A 21,838-nucleotide genomic window follows, 5' to 3' on the forward strand; every position below is an offset into this window, starting at 1 on the left:
CAAAACAACTAAGTCTTGCTGCGGCTCTTTCAAGACCTGGTCTTCATCTTCCCATGTCCCAGTTATCTGCCAAGGAAAAGAATATGTAGTTTCTCAAGAATCAATAAATTTCCTGTAATACCTTTAAGACTACCAGTGCACAGATGGAATATACGCTGTCCTTCTACAGTTGATCAGTTTTGCCCAAGACACATTGATCTACTACAAAAATAGTAAGCCCATGTACATAAAGCCTTTTAAAAAATTTAAAGGAAAAAAAAAATGCTGTATTTGCTTGTGGGCATGTGGATACATCATCTGAAGTCTGAAACGTCCCATTAGAAAATATGTGAAACAAACAAGAAAAGACTTATTTGGAAAAAATCTATGTGTTTTTACTGCAGCTGTTATCAGGGCTAAGTCAGAGTAGGGAAAAATTATTGCAACTTGTGATTTAAAGGCACTTGTTCTCCTTTTTTAAGGAAGTACGACAGCATACTTTGCTTCAGAATATTTAACAGTATCTAAGAAGAAGTTACCAATTACAGAGCAATTCACTAGGTGTTATTTGGGGTCTCAATTTCACTTTGTGATGGGTACATTTTCTTATAAAAATCCAAAATAAGAAATTTAGGTGGGGGTTTTTGTGTGTGTGTTTGGTTTGTTTTGGTTTGCGTGGAAGTTGTGTATGTGTCTGAGGGATTTTGTTTGGTTTTTAATACAAACTTCGAATACCTAAACATCTAAAAAAATATCTCTTACCATCTTTAAGACATGTCCAGGTCACAGGTTTAAGTCATACGTTTTATTCAAACACATAACTTTTTCTCTTACCTACAGTGTACCAACTTGCATCTGTTAATTTGTTGATTACTGCTTCCTGGTAAGTTCCATCCGGATTCTTCACTTCCACAACAGTTCCCACCTAAAATACAAAAGCCACTTAGCACTGGAGAGCTTCCACAACAGGCAATGAAGTTAACACTTTTGTATTTATAGAATCATAAAATGGTTTGGAGTGGAAGAGACCTTAAAGATCATCTAGTTCTAACCATTCCACCATGGGCAGGTTGCTCAAAGCCCTAATCAGCCTCCCAATCTTCGTGGTGAAGAATTTATTTTTTCCTTCTTCCTGTTTGAAATCATTATATCTCTTGTCCTGTCACTACATGCACTTGTAAAAAGCGCCTCTCCATCTTTCTTGGAGGTGACTTTTAGGTACTGGAAGGCTGCTATAAGGTCTCCCTGAAGCCTTTTCTTCTCCAGACTGAACAACCCCAACACTCTCAGCCTATCTTCATAGCAAAGAGAGTTAATTCCTAACCTATTCCTACCTTATATATACCATACTTTTCCAGTTTCACTTGAATATACCTGTATCTCTCAAAACTCTTTTTCGTTCCTCTAAAATAAGTCAACTAACTGAGCTGATTATTTCCTGCCAGCAGGTGGGGAACAAGAACCAATCTGAGTGATGTCATTCTCTTGTATAAGAGCTTGCCATCAAATGCTTCAGCTGAGTTTTCCAAAGCAACAGCAACTAAAAATCAGAGCCAACCAAACTCTTTTTGGCTTTAAGGCCAAAAAGAACAAAGAGGCTTGCATCAGCCTGTAGGCTGCATCCCCTTTAATTACAAAGGAAGAAGTTAACATGTAGACTATACTAACTCTAGCTTTGCAGCATTAACTTTTATGCCTCATGATCCTATGTGGCTTGTGTAATAAAGTGAACCTTCCAGTTTCACCCCATACTGCATATAGACATTTATGTCAAATACTGAAAAAGAAAGCTTTTCAAAGTGTTAGCAAAATATAAAACAAATTTCTTACCTTTAAGGGACCCTTTATGTGGTCATCCTGCACTTCCACTGTTGAAGAATCATGTCTGAAAGTTACCTAAAAAATATAATTCAACTGACAATCACTTGATACAATTGAGCAGCATAAGCACATGCAAATGTCAATAGCCCTTCTCTTCACTCTCATTTTACAGTTAATCCCCACAGCCTTTCCACTTGCTGAAAACAGCATTTCATTCATGTATTTTAGAAATATGAGGAGACAATTTCTTGGTGGTCAAAACTTCTAAAATATTTTTTATTTTTCTGAATAGCATCATTAACTCTAAAGGAAGTGACAAACAATAATTTACCAACAATGTTTAAAGGCTCAAAATGATCTGTGAAGTTCTCTTAATGATATTAATTGTACTGTGCTAGTACCACATCAAGAAAGGAGAAAGATTCAAGAGTTATGAGCATAAGTATTTGTTAAGAAACGTTTATATTTCAATGATCTGAAATCAAACTGGTCTAGCACCTATATCTAACCTCATATAATGTTCCCTTTTGCTTTTGCTGATAAAAGTTCATTTCCCTCACTCACGGTTGAAAGACTCGCACAGAAAGAGTACAGGACACAGCTGTCACCTCAACAAAATGAACAACCCGAACAGCCTTTCATTTAACATCAGCCTAGCCCTACATGTTGCTAGTTAACTGGAAGCAAGCATACAAGCAGCTAACTTTTTATTATTTCAAAACTAGAGTAAGTAAATCTTGTAAGTATTTCCAAGGTATTTTCCCATGTCATCCTACACATGCTGTCCTCAGGAAAAAAAAAAAAAAGGTCTGGAAATTTTTAAAAAAAAAAAAAAAGTCTGGAAATTCAAAGATGCTACAGATACCCATCATTCATTTTACTCAAAATCAACTTGGTCAAACTGAAAATCACAGAATCCTCCTATTAATTACACCCGAAGCTGTATTTCCACTCTGGTTTTAAAATTCAGGGAAATTGAGAAAATTCTGGCATTACATTTTATGTACATAAGTACATTTTATTAGCAGACACAAATCATGTTCTAATATTCACCAGAACACACTCACTGGGTATACGATGTTTCATTTTGTATTCACAATAAATAAGAATGTAACATGAGATTCAGCTGTGTAATACTAACTCTCAACTACAACAATCCTACACTAAATATGAGGACTCGGGTTGTGACTGTACACAAAGTTCTGTTCTCACTATTGTTGAGTTTCTCCATAGCAATAGCAAATTTTCCTTCAGAACAACAGTGTCCTCTAAGACCACTTCTCCTACTCAGCCTTCCCAGGAGGAGAGTTTAAGGAGTTTTGAAAATCCTGAAAGAAGCCAACAGTTGAGAACAGCACCTACAACCAGGACTAATGAGAGCCTACCTTGACTGGTTAATTAGAAAACAAATGTGCCAAAATGCTTTACTGCCTTCCAGGTTCTACTTCATGAAATAGTCATCTTGTCCAGCTTCTGTTAGAACCACAGCAATACATCCTGTTGTGAAAAAATGGTCTTTGCAGAGCTGTATCATCCCACCTTCTTATGGCAAATACTTTCTGTCCACTAGACAGACAAAATCATACTTTGTAACCTGACAGCCAAAGGATTCAAGCTAGGAATTAACTAAGCAAAGACTATACCCTTCTGAACTTCAGCTTGACAGATACAAGTATTTATTCCTCTCTTTTGGGGGATTTATCTAGAAATCAAAAGTTTCATTCAGATGCAAAGTAATCTCAAACGTGGTCCTGTGAAATATTCAATATATCAATTCTGATTTAGACACATCTGATTTTATTTGGTATCTGTAATTAGCTTAAACGTATTTTACAGTAAAAAGGGATTCTATTCAAAACCATGAGCCAGCGTTCTATGATGAAATGTAAATAAAGCAAATTGTTCTTGTGTATTCCAGAATGTTGTTTTGTTTGGGTTTTTTTTTAAAGATGCCTTGGGGCTTTGACTTTTTGAGGACAAGATTTTTGATCCCAACAGGTTTTACTTCATGAGATACTCACACATACTAAAAAAATACTGGCTATTAACAGAAATAGTCAAACTCCAAACTCAATGTGACACCACTGGTCTTTCTTTAAGCTGAAAAAAGTGATGTCAGCATTTGTCAGTGTGGGGTTTCATTCCTGTAGTATTTGTCAGTATGGATCCTTTCTGTCTGTCTCAGGAAAAAGACTAAGACATTCATCACATCATCAACCTGTTTAGATTCAGTTGGAATCTCTATTTCACCATCCGGAAAAGACAGTCCTGGTAGCCTCTATACAGCAGATGCTTCATTAGTTTTCTGTTCAACAAAGACCTACACAGAAAATAGTTTATTCTGAAACTTCTGTGGTCGGTGCCCAAATGCAAGTGGGTGTGGATGATGATGCTAATTCTTTTAGTATATACCATCAAAATAAACTGGCTTAAATAGCTCTCTCTATGAAGTGGACTACCATTCTAACATTCATTCTAACACTGAAAGTCTTGCCCTTCAGTCAAATTTGTACTGCCTTCAACATTTTTCACAAGTCCAGGCAAATCTTAAGTTTTACTGCTTCCCATGACAAAGTGTGAAATGCAGTTACATTGTTAATGTAAAATTCTGTACCATGTACAGAACCTGCCAAAGACTGTTAAACTGTGAAATACGGTACCTATTGATACTGAAATAATAAATAGCACTTGCATTAAATTGAAAAGTTCTTAAAATACACTGGTGATGAAAAAGCTGTTATGAAGATATCTCTCAAAATATTCTAGGAAGCAGAATTAAACAAAGGAGAAAACAAATAAAAGGAGATGCAATTAAATGTAATTTACTTGCCTGTAGATTACATACTCCATATTGAAAAAATTATGTCGACATCCTCCTTTCTCAACAGAGCATCTAGTTACAAAACTTAAATGAAAGCTTCAAACTAAGACTGATGTTATGAAGTAAACTGACTTTCATTTTCCTCTAGTAGTTCTAAGAGACTATGGTATAAAATATATTGGGCCCATAAAAAATTGTTAAACAAGTGGAAAATAAATGCAGAAGCTAAACTACCAAAATTCCACACAAAGTACACCTGATTAATAAGAACCCTGGTTAGAGCTAAAGCTGGGAAAAGTCTGCATGTGTCACAAATCACTGAAAAGATTTTTAGGGCAAATCAAGATGTCACTGATACATGTTCCAGGTGGAAGAAAGACAATGTAAATGGATATTGTTACTGCACTCACACACACACAAAAATCTCCACCACAAATCACATTACTTTACAAAGCAACAACAGTACTGATGCTTAACTGCCCTAATATGTACATTAACAGCAAAGACACACACGCACAAACTTGAATCCATGGGGCTTTAGGCACAGCCTCCACAAACACAGTAAAAATTCTATTTCATTTCATTTCAAGATCAAATTATTGCAGTCACCAAACTGCAAGTAATAAACCCGTAAGAACATATTTATCAATGAATAAGTGCAAGTGGCTATCTAAGACGGGGAGCTGAAAACCCTCTAAAGAGCAGAAAGGAGTTAAGACTTTACTGATCTAGGCACAACACAATTACTGTACTTAAATACTGATACTTAACAGCTTAAATACTAATATTTAGTCACTTAACTCAATGGTGCTGTAAAGCATAGACCAGCTCATGCTGTGAAGAGTTATGACTAATGAAATTAAAAGGTTTTTAAAGATATCAGATGTAAGACTAAAAACTTCTGATTATAGTTAACATTGTTATCAAATAAGTGACAATAGTCCCTCCCAACAGGACTTTTGGAGATGGCCTGCTCTCTTGCTCATACATACTATAGACAAAAATCAGCCATAGCATGAGAGCAGATTCAAACAATGCATGACAGTTTACAATGGAGGCTCTTTAATAGGTTATTGCCACTCACAATCCACACTTATATTTACAGTAGATGTAAGAAAAATATTCTGCCACTATAACTCTGTTGCAGACCAATCTAATTTATTTTTCCTAAGTGCTTTTGATCCTTGCTCTGTTATATTTCTGTATGAAGTTAAAAGGTAGAGCAAAAAAATAGTACCTGCTCCCAGATTAGAAGCTTTGAGAGCAATACTATCCAAATGGAAATATAAGGCCATTTTGCAGTATCAACTTACTATATAATAAAACCAAACCCAAACATCATTCTTTTTATTTCTAGAAATGATACTTTAAATGTACAAGGATCTTGTATTCCCTCCCTACAGTTTTTATTTGTACTGCACGTGGCTCACACTGACTAGTCATTAACTAGTCATCATAAAGATTAGATGAGATCCCTTGCTTGCTATTCTGCAGGACTCAATATGCCAAGTCTTTCTTGGAAGACAGCAGGGTTCCATCCTATTCTTGAAGCATTATCTAGTTGCCACTGTTAAATGGCAGTGACCTGTCCTACTGAAATAAAATAAACCATATTAAATCTACTTTCTGATAACATACTCCAATACATAAGCCTACATTTGTCATATTTTGATCAATTACTACTCCAAAGAAAGGACAGTCTCTCAGCTGTCTTGAGACTATAAAGAAGTTTCACATTGTGCTATTTAACATTGATGATTTTTTTACCTCCAAGAAGTGTTTGCAGAAAAACCACATACCTTGACTTTGACAAGTCTTTTTGCTGTCTTGATCTTGGCTTCACAGAAGGCTCCTCTATACTTTGCACTCACATCAGTGCCCACTGTGAGATAGGGAGGCTCATCAATGGCCTGGAACAGAAAGAGAAACAACTAGTTTTTAATTACTGGCCACCGACAATATAGCTGTCATGGTCTCACCAGCTTTTGTGGACAGAGTGTTACACAACAGCCCAATAAAACTTAACCTGACAGCATATGTATATCATAACAGTAGAAACACAGAACACAATACCAAGCTCATAAAATGACTACCATAAATATAATAAACTAATACCACAGCTGTCTGCAACAAGCACTACGTAAGCCTCCAGCCTCTGCACCATCTGAAGACACAGCAGATGACCAGTTCTGCTGCAATGGTGAAGGCCAAACAAGTGTTCTGCTTTCTCCTTTAACTGCCTCAAGACCTGAATCTCTTGAATACACAGGTGTTTATTTCCCTCAAACAATTACAGCTCATTTTTCATTAGTAACTAGAACTCTGAAGAGACTTGCTTCTTCACTTTTGAACAAAGTAAATATATAGGTGGGTGCTCACCAGGAGAGCAGCCCCAGGGGCAGAGTACAGTCAGATAAAGGATAAATACACAATGAAGGTGAAATCCTCCAAAAAAGACAAGGTTCTGTAATGAGCCACAGAGGAACAGGTGACACCTAAACAGGGCAAAAAGAAATAGAAGAGGGAACTAAATGGGTTTGAAGGTAGGAGGACAACATAGGTCCAATTAGTATGCAGAGTGAGCTCATGAAGGCTCTGTTCCTTCAAAGGAGGTCTACCTTCTCTCACACAACCTCTCCTAGTGTAATATGGAGGAGGAGATTCTAAATGACTGAACCACCTCACTATCAATTCATAGAACGCTGGTCAGAAGAGAGAAGGTAGAAGGTGACAAGCAACAGGAGTGAGGCATGTTTCCAAGACCTGCACACCTCCATGCAGACCCAAATAAGAGCTGCAAAGAGAATCTAAGCCCTTGTCTCAGCCCACATCATGTTTCCACACCCTGAGGATTCAGACACAGTTTACAAGAGGCAACTCTGGCACATCCAGGCTCTCTGTGGGTAGAATATAGAGATAATCTCCTCCACAGATCTCAGAGCTACTATTTGATGCTGATGTGCCTGCATCCAGCATCAGGTAATTTCCATTGGCTGTTTCCAACTCCAATACATCAGAAGTAAAGGCATGTGAATATGTACCCAAGTGTTTCAATGCATGATTTTTCAGAAATTTAAGTTCTGCAGAACTTGAAATTGGGAGACATGAGATGCTACAGTGTTAACTCCCTCTTAATGATGCTTTTACCTTGACCCTGTTCAAGCCTGGCTCTCATTTTCAAGTAACAAAATATATTTCAGAGTACCAGAAAACTGTTATCAATCTGCACTTAGGATCACCAGAAGCACGAATGCTCTAATTAATTCCTCCCTCTCTCTCCCTGCATGCATGATGCATAACTGCATGCAGCGTAGTAGGATGTAACACTCTGTTAGCAGTATATCCATGAACATATACCCATTTGTATTCCAGACTTAATAAAACTCAACTAATGAGCTATCTATTAAGAGTGTTGGGATTCTGAAATTCATTCCCTTCTTGCTTGTCTAATAGTGTAAATGTACTTGCCTTCAAGGCAGGCTGCAACACTTTTCTCCACTTGAAATTATGCTGAAACGGGGACTCGGTGATAAACTGGGTTTTGCTTAGTACTCTCAGTAGAGTGTACTAAGTAGTGGCTGTTTTGCAAAATATAAATCTGAACAGGGGCAAGTAGTGAAGTATTCTGCTGCAAAGTCAGTAAAGCTCTAAGAGGGGAGGCATCCCTCCTGCTCTTTCCAGCTCTTTAGTGAAGAAACTACTCCAATGATGATAGTATACCGTGTCAGTTGATCTTCTAAACTTTAAAAATATAATGGAGTATTGAGATTACTTTAACAAGGCAGAGAGATCCCAGGTGGGTCCACACAGATGCACATAGTCAGAATTCTATAAACACTTCAAGAGCTGGTTGTGTCAGTATCAGTCTACACTTCCCTATACAGCCAAATAAATTATCTCAAAGACCAACTCATAATGTTAACTCACAGAAAATAAAGAATGCTTTTTCTTCACTACTACTGAACATTAACAAAAAAAAATAAGTTCTACAATGGTGGGAACCAAGACAATCGGAAGCTCTGGTCTTTGTTTGGAAGTTTACGGCAGAGGAACAGGCAAGTCAACAATTAAACTTTAAAACAGGGTTTAAAACACTTATTAAGAGCATAATCACCAATATTAGCGAATACTTTGCCACTACTCTGGCTTATTTTTATAGGGTTCATCCAAAAAGAATATTCATTTGAAGAACAAACGTCTGTAAGAATTTATTTCTGTTACTACCACATATATTAATTTCAATCCCCCCAAAGTTCCTTTTACAATAGCTAACTCCTTTCACTGGAATTAGTTAATATTTACCATTGTAAATAGAGTAATTTCAATTAATAGTACACATATGCACCATTTGCTTACCACTGTGAGTATGTCTACTAAAAACTCAGTTACTAGAGTGGCTTTTGAGAGGAAAATTTATACCAATGAAATGCATTTCTTAAATTACCACTATGACTCATTAGACATTTTAAAATAATCATGTGAAATCTTCAGTGGATACACATAGGAAAATTTTCTGCAATTTCATTATTCCATTGAAACACAAATTATGTGGGCTTTTTCTCCAAAATCACTTAATTGAGATTTTCAGAATGCTTCCCCCATGCCTACTGGTAGTATCAGCTGAAAGTGGTTGGTTAAAACAACTACCAAGATATGATGCATCATAGAGAATGCAAACTACAAAAGTAAACAGTAATGATCAAAGTCTGGCATTAATTTCAGATAATCCTTACCACTACTTTGTCATTTTCACCAACTTTAAATGAGTCACCTGTTCTCATGCAGGTTTTATTCAATTCCACCAAAATTAGACAGAGATTAAAAATAAGTATACAGCTATTTTTACCTTTCTGTTATGTCTTCTCTGTTTTGTGCTTACGTCATTTAATAGACATCTTTACACTAAAAGTTAATATATCTTTACTTATTTAATTTTGAAATGGTCTGGCAGGATTTGGGTTTATTCTTTCTTTGCTTTTCAGTGCAGTGCCGGTTACCAAACAAACAAACAAACAAAACAGTATGTTAAAATGCGGCTAAAATCTGAGAATATGATTCAGAATCTTGGAAAAGTATTACAAGCATATTGAAATTATCTTCACAAGAAGCACTGCAATAGTCTTTAAGAGGAAAGAGGAGACACAACGTTGGACTAGTCTACAATAAAAAGTTCTGAACTACTTAAAATTATTTAAGACTTCATTTTCAGCTATTCTACTAGTCTCATATGTTGCTATCTGTGGTCTCTGGGCTGCTCTGGGCTCAGCTTCAGCCTCTACTTTATTTTAAAACACAAAGTAATCTGAATTTGCATTTACATTTTATATCTAAACATAATCTCTTGCACTTTGTAGATAAGAATCACCTTTTCAGCACTGTATCATAAAACCATCAATAAACTTTTCCTCGAGAGGAAAACTGAAAAGTATGCCTAACAGGTGTCATCATTCATTTATAATGAGATCATGAACTTTTTTCATTCAGAGCAGCTTCACCACACATCCCAGATCTTCCCTCTCTTTTTATGTCTCTGTGCCTCCATAGTCTCTCCATACACCTTTCAGTTCACAGATCACAGAATCACAGAATCTTTTCGGTTGGAAGCGACCGTCAGGATCATCGAGTCCAACCACTAAACCATGTTCCTAAGAACCTTGTCTGAATGCCTTTTAAAAGACAAAGAAGAGGAAATGGAAAGGTGAAGCTGACGGTAACGTCTAGGTTTGCTTTTTCTTTTTACTATTGGCAGTAGACTGGTATTTACAGTCCTCATTGAAACCACCCACCAACCAGGCGCTTACATGAGGGATCTCTGTTTTGTCTGTATTAATGACTGAGGCCAGGCTACCAGAAGGGGGGCAGGTTCTGCTAGATGACAACGGAAGACAGGCATCCTTCTCCAAATGGAAACTGGTGGAGGGCTGTATCTGAGGCCTCATACCACCTCCCCCCCGGTGTGTGAGGCTGCAGCCAGGTTGGGGGCACAGAAGGGCTGTTTTGGAAAGAGACTGAGGCAAGACCGAGAGGTTCCTCAGCATTTGCTTAAGTGGCGTGCTAAGTACTGAACGCTGAATGTTACCAGTGGTTTGAGCAGCTCCCAAACGAACTGCAGCCAGCCACTTCAATGCTTTAGCTTCAATAAGGCTGCCGGAGGAAAACCAAACCCAAGGGATTTTGTTTAGCACCTTGGGGACGGCAGAAGAGCAGACGGACACCAGCGTTTCTCCGGGAGCCTTTCCCTACGCCGCAGGGCACAGGTGCAGGGCTGGTGCGGCCACCCGTCGGCGGACCCTGCCGCTTTAAGAGGAGGAGCCCAAGCCGGGAAGCTGCCAGAAGTTTCTGGCTGCCCGACCCAGCACCCAGGGTTGTCTGCCTGCGGCCGGCCTCCCTCCCTTCCCCCGCGAAGGTGCCCGGGGCTCCGGCAGATTAAGCGCGGATTGCCGTTAAACTAAATTTGTCCCTTTAAGGCGATTGCCGGGTAAAGCTGCTCGGAGAGCTTCCCGGCAGCCAGCCGCTGCTGCAGCCGTGCCGACTCCCGGCGTCCGCCTGGTGCTGCTTCCAACCCGCACTTCGCTGAGCCCGCCTCGCCCGGGGAAACCTGAGCGGCGCCGGGCGGACCCCGTCCCAGGCGGTACTGGCAAACGGCCCCAGGCGCCTGCGAGGCGGTTCCGCCCGGCCGGCCGCGCTGCTGACTGCCGCTGGGGCTGCCGCTCCGCCTGCCGCTCCGCCGGAACAGCACTCCAGTGCTCGTTAGGTTCTGTGTCCTAAATCAACAGTCAAAAACCAACTGTAATCATTTCTGGTATTCTCCTGGGTGAGCAAGAAGGGATAAAAAGAAAAGGATTCCCTGCCGTTTTGCACCTTCTGTCAGGAAACCCAACCTAACGGGCAACTGCCTTGCTACTACTATTACTACTTAATTTTGTTTTATTAATGGAAATAGGATGAGTAGTTTCTTTGCTATCTCAATTCACAACTGCTGTACACAGACGGGGTTTTCTATGCACAGCACAGGCTGCCGCAGCTGAAAAGCTGGTTTACCACTTAAATAAGGAGCAGTCTCTAGGTGACCAGTCAGCAATTTCCACCAATTCAGTGGCTGAATTTTCTTTGGCAAGCAAAGTGGGCTGCTGGAAGGGTTCTGCTCCAGCCTTTGAGCTGATTATACTTGGAAGGACTGATAAATGGCTAGATGCCCACATCATAAAACAACCTGCACATCTTCTGAATTTGGACATTTACATCGGTATTAATAGTTCTGGTCTTCCAAGTGTGAGGGAGGAAACACACAGAACCCTCCAGAGCACTTTGGAATAAACATTTTAGCATTGCAATCTAAAACGGTAGCATCGTGCTTTCACATACCTTTTAAGACTGTTAAAGAGGTCAGTTTTCCAGTTTTTCCAGACATTTAGATATTTTCCATCTACGTGGGATGAAATCATCCTCACACCTCCTCTTTCAACTGTGCTGCACTAGGATATTCTAATTCCTTTGTAAAGTCTGTCATACCGTACAGCAGCTGATAAAATTGCTTTACGTTGCCTTGTGCCTACAAGCACGTATAATACAGTCTCTGTTGAATATGTTAATTCTGTCTCCTGGTCTGTATTCCTCTGCACCACACACAGGATGTTCCAAGTAAACCACATGAAAACAAGATTACACGTTCAATCTAGAAACATAGCAGACATGCTTAGTAGGAAAGCCTGCAGGACCACTTTCAGATTAATATACAAAGAGAAAACTTGGTCTGTACCTTCTCTTTGTCTCACATTGATACAAAGATTGAAAAGCCAGGATTTCAGCTTATATAAAACATACAAAATTTGGTGCTTACCTACTCTACAAGACTCTGAAGTCAAGAAACTAGTGAAACATTTTCAAGAAGCAAAAATCCCACACACACTACTGAAAAGAAGGTCTGGTTTTAGTTTTTGAACGGTAATTTAACATCTCTTAATTTTCGAAAAACAAGGTTCAAAAAAAGCTTATTCAAGATTCAATATCTTCTCCCCCTTTTCCCTGCCAGGCATCAAATTTATTATTGAGTTTAAAAAAGAAAATTCATGAGCCTCAACATCTATTTTTTTTTCTCATTCATATTAAGAAAGGAACAGTGGCAAAACTTTTTTTCTGCCATCTACAGTAATATGAAGTTATCTTCCAAAGGACACGTTTTCTCATGGTTTCAACATCTTCCATAATTTAACATGGAAGCACCCAGTTTGCAAGCAGAACCATCACATACATACTTGACTATTCCAATCTAAGTCATCTTCAATCTCACAAATCAGTGGGAAAAACATCAGTGATACCCCACTACTTCAACCCGAAACCCAGCCAGATCCTTAAGTCTTCTAGTGGTGGACTTGCTAGTGCTGGGTTAATGGTTGGACATGATGATCTTTATGTCCTCTTCCAACCAAAATCAATCTATAGTAGTGATGGGCAAAAGTTTCACATAGCCAGTAAGAAACTCCCATTCCATTCTGGAGAATTAGCAGCCACCTCAAAGTCATCCCAACAGGGTTTCAGACAGTCTGGGGTAATGAATGGCTGAAAAGACTTCCTTTTCAAAAATAACATTATTTTTTGGAAAACAGGTAAATCCAACATGTCCCAGACAAGTTCTGAAGAACTGTTTTCGTGAAAACAGGTGAGGGAAAAAAACACAACAACACCAGAACACACACAAAACAACAAACAAAACTACAAAGACGACATTAAAAACTTTCTGCCCAATTACCAAGATATTTAACTTTAAGATTATTACCTTAAGTATTTTCAAACTGCAGTAAGTTCACAGAATCACAGAATGTTAGGGATTGGAAGGGACCTCAAAAGATCATCTAGTACAACCACCCTGCCACAGCAGGAACACTTAGATGAGGTTACACAGGAATGTATCCAGGCGGGTTTTGAATTACTCCAGAGTAGGAGACTCCACAACCCCCCTGGGCAGCCTGTTCCAGTGTTCTGATATCCTCACTGAGAAGTTTCTTCTTAAATTTAAGTGGAACTTCTTGTGTTCCAGTTTGAACCCATTATCCCTTGTCCTACTGTTGGCTGTCACCAAGAAGAGCCTGGCTCCATCCTTGTGACACTCACCCTTTATGTATTTGTAAATATGAATGAGGTCACCCCTCAGTCTCCTCCAAGCTAAAGAGACCCAGCTCCCTCAGCCTTTCCTCATAAGGGAGATGCTCCACTCAATCATCTTTGTTGCCCTGCGCTGAACTCTCTCCAGCAGTTCCCTGTCTTTCTTGAACTGAGGGGCCCAGAACTGGACACAATATTCCAGGTGCAGTCCCACCAGGGCAGAGCAGAGGGGAAGGAGAACCTTTCTTGACCTACTGACCACCCCCGTTCTAATACACGCCAGGATGCCACTGGCCTTCTTGGCCACAAGGGCACGGTGCTGGCTCATGGTCATCCTGCTGTCCACCAGGACCCCCAGGCCCCTTTCCCCTACACTGCTCTCCAAGAGGTCATTCCCCAACTTATACTGGAACCTGGGGTTGTTCCTACCCAGATGCAATACTCTACACTTTCCCTTGTTATATTTCATTAAATTTTTCCCTGCCCAACTCTCCAGCCTGTCCAGGTCTCGCTGGATGACACCACAGCCTTCTGGCATGTCAGCCACTTCTCCCAGCTTGGTGTCATCAGCAAACTTGTTGATAGTGCACTCTATTCCCTCATCCAAGTTGTTGATGAATATATTGAATAGTACTGGTCCCAGTATCAACCCCTGAGGCACTGCACTAGATACAGGCCTCCAACTTGACCACGACTCTCTGGCTTCTTTCCTTCAGCCAGTTCGCAGTCCACCTCACTACCCGATTGTCCAGACCGCACTCCCTCAGTTTAGCTATAAGGATGCTGTGGGAGACTGTGTCAAACATCCACTGCTCTGCCATCATCTATCCACCTCGTTATGTCCTCATAAAAGGTGATCAGGTTGGTTAAACATGACTTCCCCTTGGTGAAGCCATGTTGACTGCCCCTAATGACCCTCTTATCCTTGATATGCTTTGAAATGGCATCAAGGATAAGTTGTTCCATCACTTTCCCAGGGATGGAGGTGAGGCTGACCAGTCTATAGTTATCCGGGTCCTCCTTCTTGCCCTTTTTGAAAACTGGGGTGACATTTGCTTTCCTCCAGTCCTCACGCACCTCTCCTATTTCCCAAGGCTTAGCAAAGATGATGGAGAGTGGTCCAGCAATGACCTCAGCCAGCTCCCTCAGCACTCGCGGGTGCATCCCATCTGGACCCATGGATTTATGGATGTCCAGATTGCCTAATTGCTTCCTAACCCAGTCCTCATCAACTGAGGCAAACTCTTCCATTGTCCTGACTTCCTCTGGGGCCTCAGCGGTACGGGGCTCCCCAGGACAGCCTCCAGCAGAGTAGACAGAGACAAAGAAGGCATTCAGTAACTCTGCCTTCTCTGTATCTTCTGTCACCGGGGCACCCACCTCGTTCATCAGTGGGCCTACACTGCCTCTGGTGTTAGTTTTAGCTGCCACGTATTTGAAAAAGCTCTTTCTATTGTCCTTGACCCCTCTCGCCAGGTGTAATTCTAAGGAGGCCTTAGCTTTCCTAGTTGCCTCCCTACATCCTCTGACAACAGCCTTATATTCTTCTCAAGTGGCCAGCCCCTCCTTCCATGATCTATAAACTCTCCTCTTCCACTTGAGCTTACCCAGCAGTTCCCTGTTTAACCACGCAGGTCTCCAGGCTCCCTTCCTTGACTTCCTATGTGTCAGGATGCTCTGATCTTGAGCCTGGTAGAAACAGTCCCTGAACACTAATCAACTATCTTGAGTCCCTTTTCCTTCAAGCAGCCTTGCCCATGGGATTTTCCCTAGCAATTGTCTGAAAAGGCCAAAGTTTGCCCTGCTGAAGTCCAGGGTTGCAATTCTGCTTGCTATTCTGTTCCTGCCACACAAGATCCTGAACTCCACTATTTCATGGTCACTGCAACCAAGGCAGCCCTCAACCTTTACCACTTCAACCAGACCCTCCTTGTTAGTGAGGATGAGGTCAGCAGTGCTCCTCTCCTAGTCGGCTCCTCCACCATTTGCATCCGAAAGTTATCATATCAATGCACTGGAGGAACCTCCTGGACTGTGGCTGACTGGCTGAGTAGTACTTCCAGCAAACATCAGGGAAGTTAAAATCTCCCACCACAACCAGGGCCTGTGACTGTGAGGCTGCTCTCAGCTGCCTGTAGAAGGTCTCATCAACTTCCTCACCCTGATCTGGTGGCCTGTAGTAGACACCCACAACAGTATCACCGCTGCCACCCTGCCCCTTAATTCTCACCCACAGACTCTCAACTCGGTCCTCATCCATGCCTGGACAATACTCAATACATTGTAGTTCCCTCTCACGTAAAGAGAGAGATCTGCTCACACACTACAGAATCAATCTCCTACTAAACAATGTTACTGAGTGTAATTAAGAGTGCAAGATTTTGCTTACAGCTCAACCTGCTGTGATTAGGCAGGCACTCAACTTTACAGTAAATAACATCTTCAGTAAAAAAACTTTTACTATAGTACATTTAATGCACTCAGTTTGGTAGATAATATACATATAGTTGATTTCAAATACATTCTTCATGTATTTTCAGAGCAACCACGATGAGAAAGCCCTTGTACAACCTTGTTAATGAGGCACATAACTTCTCAGAGACAAATGCAACATCTGAAACAAAGACTGAAGCCCAGAAGATAACTTCTTAAAAATTAAAAAAAAAAAAAAAGAGGAAAAACAAAAAGAAAAAAAAAAAGAAAAAGAAAAAAAAAAAAGAAATCCATTGCCCCATCTTCCATCTCCCAGAAACAAGAACACTGCAGTGGGAAACAGAAAGAATTTTTTTGGAGATTTATAAACTACAACATAGAATGAAGGGCAGTGATGTTTTTCATATAAAAAGGCTATTGCATGAAAGCCCAAGAGTGTGCTCAGGACAAATTTTCTTCTGGATGAAAAATCAGATTTTGGCTTGTTTTTGTTACTGTTGTACATTTCAGAGAAAGGCAAAACTAATAATTTTGAAATTTCTAACAGAAAATGGTTTAATACTATCAACATTTTGCCCACAAATAAAAATTACTGTAGGAACATCATGCTCAAACAGAACCTTTCTAAATTAAAAAAACTGGGGCACAGGGAGCTTCTCGTTATGAAACCTATTTCAAGTTTCAATTGAACATCTACAGAAAGTTCCAAGTAACACCTCACCAGTCTTGTAAGCAAATATTTATACAGCATATAATTGTGGCATTTCCTCTTTTCCTTCTCTCTTCCTCCCACCCCCTGAAATTGGAAGTTACCAGAATCCAGTGGACAGACGTCCAATTATTAAACCAAGTTCTGACAGCTGTAATGTTCTCTACAGGTGCAAAGGGGATATTTACTTTATTTCAAATAATTCAGTCAGAACAGTTCAATGCTTAGCTTATTTAAAGTTCTTAAAAATGTGAAAAGGTGCAAAAGCTGATTTTCTTCACTGTTTAAAAACGAGCTATGTAGAAAGGATTTGTAGCTTCTAACATCACAAAGGATCAAGTGACCCAAAAAAAAGGTTCAATTCAGTAACCACACAGCTGATACTTCCTTTATTTAATGTAATTGTTTTAAGTGCAAAATAGATTTTCATTATTTTTACTTATCTGTATAAAGTTAAATTTGTATGGAATTAGTAACACCACTACTTGTTTTGGTTTTGGAACTACACCAAGTTCATGGATACAGAATTATAAAAAGATTTTAACTCTAGTCAGAGAATGAGAGAGATTTCAAAGAAAAAGATTTAAAACTCAGTCATCCTAGCTGTTATCGAAGAACAACTTCATTCTCTATCAGAAATTTACTGAGTAGGGTCATTTTCAAACACTGAAACTGTAATTATGGCACTTCCTACTCAAAACAGCCAATCCAGAAAAAAATACAGTATTTCATGGTTTGTTTTTGTTGTTTTGTGTTTTCCCTACCACGGTGAATAAAAAACACTGAATTCCAATTCTGTTCCTAATTTGGTCACAGACTTCCCGCACAACAATGCAAACCAGCAGGCACGTACCAACTTTCAAGTCTGCAGAATGGGGCTAACGCATATCTTACTGAAGGGAAAGTAGGCATTCGATGTTTCTCTGCTACTTCCAGATCTAAGAATGGAATTCTGTATTCTTTCTATCATTATAGCATATCACTCTATAAAATGTTTTATTTAAACAATCACTCGTGAACTACTGATCAGTCTCGCTAAAAATAATGCCAATTCTTTACAATTCCTTCTGTAGGTCTTCTCTTTTCTGTATTGCTGAAAAACCACATAAAGGAAGATACTTTGAATGCCTGTTCCTGCTGTTTATCTCTCTGAACATAAGATCTTTTTTGGATGTCAATCACTGGCATAGCTACCAGACTTCAATTTTTCTGTAAGGTTTAACCAAATATTCAAACTACTTAGCATTATAGTTTAATACTGCAAATGGTGCAAGTTCATTAATTTTAGTCAGACTTTTTTGATATGTTCCGAGAGAAGTCTGAACATTAAGCTTCTACATAAGTATAGATTAAAAAAAAAAAAAAAAAGTAATAATTAACTTGAATTAAGGAGCTTCTCAATTAAGACTTTTTTAGTCACAGATATCTGAAAGACTTGTTCCAGATTTCATTAGTTTAGTGCCAGAACAAAAACACATTCAGGTACGAAGAATTTTAAGACCAAAAAAAAAGGAAGCAATCAATAATATGTTTGTCATTAGAGGGTAAAATAATTTAGTAAAAAGAATGTCCTTGACACCTGTTTTGCCCTTGAAAATATATTAGATTAAATCTTTCTCTTGACTTCTTTTTTCAACTAAAAGCTTCAGATAATGCTGAGGAGCCTTGTTTAAATTATTCAGTCAGGATAACTTGCCTCAATTTTTAAAATGTGCCACAATTCTGTCTAAAGATGCTGCTTATGCTATGAAAAACTTGAGACGTTTCAAAGCACTGAAAAGAATGATATGATAATGATATGCTTGTGTTCCAAACGGATTTGAACAAAAGATTATTTGATAGTTTAACCAAACAAACCAGTCCAGGCTGTTCCTGAACAACATGATCAAGTGACTAATATAGGACCATATGAAGTCTGAAAAATGAAGAATGAATCTCAAGAGAAAATAAAACATTGTTTTTAAAACCATTTGATAATTCTTTGGCAATATTTCTAGTACCACTCAAAGATAATTTAATGATTGTTTTCTTTTTAATGAGTTAGTTCGAAAAAGAAAAAAAATCAGTGTAACACTATATAGAACAGAAAAATCTATGTATGTGAAAGGAACTGTTTGTATCATTTTGGTTGACACAAAAATATAACGATCTTTTTAGATCGTTAAAACTGATAGCAAGAACAGGAATGGTGAATAGAAATTAAAATAGGATCATTTTCTAAGAATATTGAGTTTTTTCACTGAAATTGTAGCATGTTAAGCTTCTGTTTATTGTAATAGATTTTTAAAACTATTTTCTATCATGTAGAGCTTCAGAAGTAAATTCATAACAATTTGAAAACCTGAACCTTAAAAAGAAAAACATAACAAACCATAAACCATGACTGCTTTTTCTAGAAATACGAAAGAAAATTTCTTGTCTTGGATTATTTCCATACTTAGCACAAAACTTTCTAAACAAATTATTGGGACGGAAATAGGGGAGAGGATTTATTTTTATTACTACATTAGAACAGAAAGAGAAAGCTGAAGGGATGACGTACTCGTCCAAAACACCCCCAGGAGAATGAGATTTCTCAAATGTTGACCCAAGTCAACTCACTAATTACAGCTATGATTTTCTCAGTCTTGTAATGTTTAAATATGTATTAATACAACTATATTCTGAAATTCTAAAAATTTTAAGACATTATGTTGTATATTTGTATTAAATCATTACTATAGCTGATCTGTAATTTAATATAAAGGACTTTTAAAATATCACATTAAAAATGTAACAGATTAACACATTAAATTACATAATTACTCTGGTAAAAAAAAAAAAACAACACATCTAGCCTTTGGATTTGTTTTTTGTTATTGTTGCTAACTTGTAGAATGATGGGGGAATATCAAAAGTAGTATTGAAGCTACATACAACTGTCAACCAATAGGCAACAAAAAAAAGTAAATATGAAACAAACTGAAAATACAGTATTTTTCTTATTAAGAATCAATCCCTCCTAAAGGCAGATTATTTAGTAAATTAAGCACAACCGATCTACACATCAGAGCTATGCAGAAATCCAACTATTCAGGAATTACGGATGTGTGCACTGTGGTTCTAGAGACAAAACGTGTTTGTAGCAGCCAGCTGTACACAAGAGTCTGCTGAAAGCACAGTAGTATTAAATGGCTAACACTACAGACCAACATAAGAAATTTTAGACAGGAGAGGTGAGATGTTTAACTCTGCCCTGCTCCCTCAACTGCTGCCTAGTCATTCAGTGTAAAACTGCTGGCCAAGGACAAGACATTCAGACACAACTATGAAAATGAGTTTATAAAATACCTACAGAGTGTCTGAAATAACTTGATTTAACCACTTAATCGAAGACTCAATTAGGATGGATGAGATTTCTGGGAAAAAAACAAACAAAAAATTACATATAAAAGGTTATCAAGGCCATTCCTCTCAGTAGGATCATTTTAGCTGCATTATTCATAACAGATGTCTGTCATAGCTATTCTTAAATTCAGGAGTGAAAATTTCACACTCTCTGCATACAACATATTCCAGTGCTTACAGAGTTTTCCATAACATCTCATCTAAATACTCCCTGCTGCTGTTATTGCTTGTCTTATCAATACTGCACATGGAGACCAGTGTGCTTTTGCTTTGTGGCTTTCAGGAGATGCAACTCCTTAAAGTAATCTCATCTCTATAAAAAACAACCAACCACAAAAGGTTATTGTGTCAATTTTACCTACAGGCCATATTTTTAAGACACCCTATACTTCTAATTGCTTTCCTCTGAGTTTGATTTAATTACCTCACATACTTGTTCAAGTTGGTGCCCAAAAATTGACATAGGTATGGCCTACTTGATTGCGAGAAAAACAAACCAATTATTTCACATGATTTTTAAATAATACTTCAACATTCCAGCATGATATTTGCCTTTTTGGCATGACTATGACATTGTCTCATGTTCCATTTATTTATTGGCTATTTTTCCCTGAGAACTGTCCCCCAGGGGACAAGGAAATACCAGGCAGCATGTTCCATTTTCAATAGCAGCAAACTGTTAATGTGGCACATACCATAGCATGAAACTCTAGCAAGTGTGCTGACTGTTGATGGCTCCCCAGCTTAGCCTGTTGGCTGTCTTCAATCCCAAATGCTAAAACCTTTGATTAAAAGGCAGCTCATGCAAAGTTCTCAATTCTATGTACTGGGAATCTTGGCTTATTGAATAAAGCACCCAGCTCTCTCCCCCAGAGGACCCAGACTACCGCAAATCCACACCATGAACCACTTTAAAGGAAATGGGATGTCTGAATGAGTTGTAGGTGCGTGCAAACAGGTCCTGTGCTAACCATCCCACAATTCTACCCTACTTCATAAAATGCGTTTACCTGACTTCATTCTGCCCAGCAGCATAGCATCCAGTGCCACATGCTTACATGTTCATAATACAAAGGAGACTTCTGCAGTGCCCTTACTCACACTGAGAAGCATCACAAACACCTGCAGGTCAGCTGCCTACGGTCCTTCACTGGATTGGGCCCATAGTTTCAGGCTGAAGCGCTCTTTCATTGCGTAGGAAAGAAGCAATATTGCAAGATTTTTTTTAACAATGCAGTCTAAAATATCCCCTGGCTTCAGAATGAACAAAGCTTTTAGGTTTAAAAAAAGTATGTTAACATTCTGTGTAACTAGTTACTTGGAGAGATCATAAAGGATGAAATTAATATTCCATCTCTTCAAGGCTTTAAATCAACAGTATTACTAAATACAACATTAAAGGAATGATCAAGTAAAGTTCAAGGTAGTAGTTCAGACTAAGCCTAATCTGGCTATAGGTATTCACATTCAAATTATCATCAACAAGGAACTCTCACAATTAAAACACAATATTGTGATAAAGGCGGCTAAAGAACAGGAAGGATTCCTGAAGAGTTATGTATGCTTTTCAAGATTCTGTACATTAC

The 21,838-nt window shown here is 38.7% G+C and overlaps 1 protein-coding gene across 2 annotated transcripts in view; it reads right to left on the minus strand.

Annotated features, from left to right (window-relative positions):
- ARID4B (AT-rich interaction domain 4B) overlaps positions 1 to 21,838 on the minus strand; it is a 93,063-nt gene that overhangs the window by 52,663 nt on the left and 18,562 nt on the right. For both annotated transcript variants that reach the window (XM_080340933.1, XM_080340932.1), the window contains exons 3-5: positions 6,421 to 6,531; positions 1,810 to 1,875; positions 814 to 904 (exon numbers count right to left, since the gene is read on the minus strand). In XM_080340933.1, coding sequence (XP_080197059.1) covers positions 814 to 904; positions 1,810 to 1,875; positions 6,421 to 6,531 — 268 coding nt within the window. The remainder of the gene's footprint in view (positions 1 to 813; positions 905 to 1,809; positions 1,876 to 6,420; positions 6,532 to 21,838) is intronic.

This window comes from Nesoenas mayeri (assembly GCF_963082525.1).
Source record: "Nesoenas mayeri genome assembly, chromosome: 3".
NCBI classification, from domain to species: Eukaryota; Metazoa; Chordata; class Aves; order Columbiformes; family Columbidae; genus Nesoenas; species Nesoenas mayeri.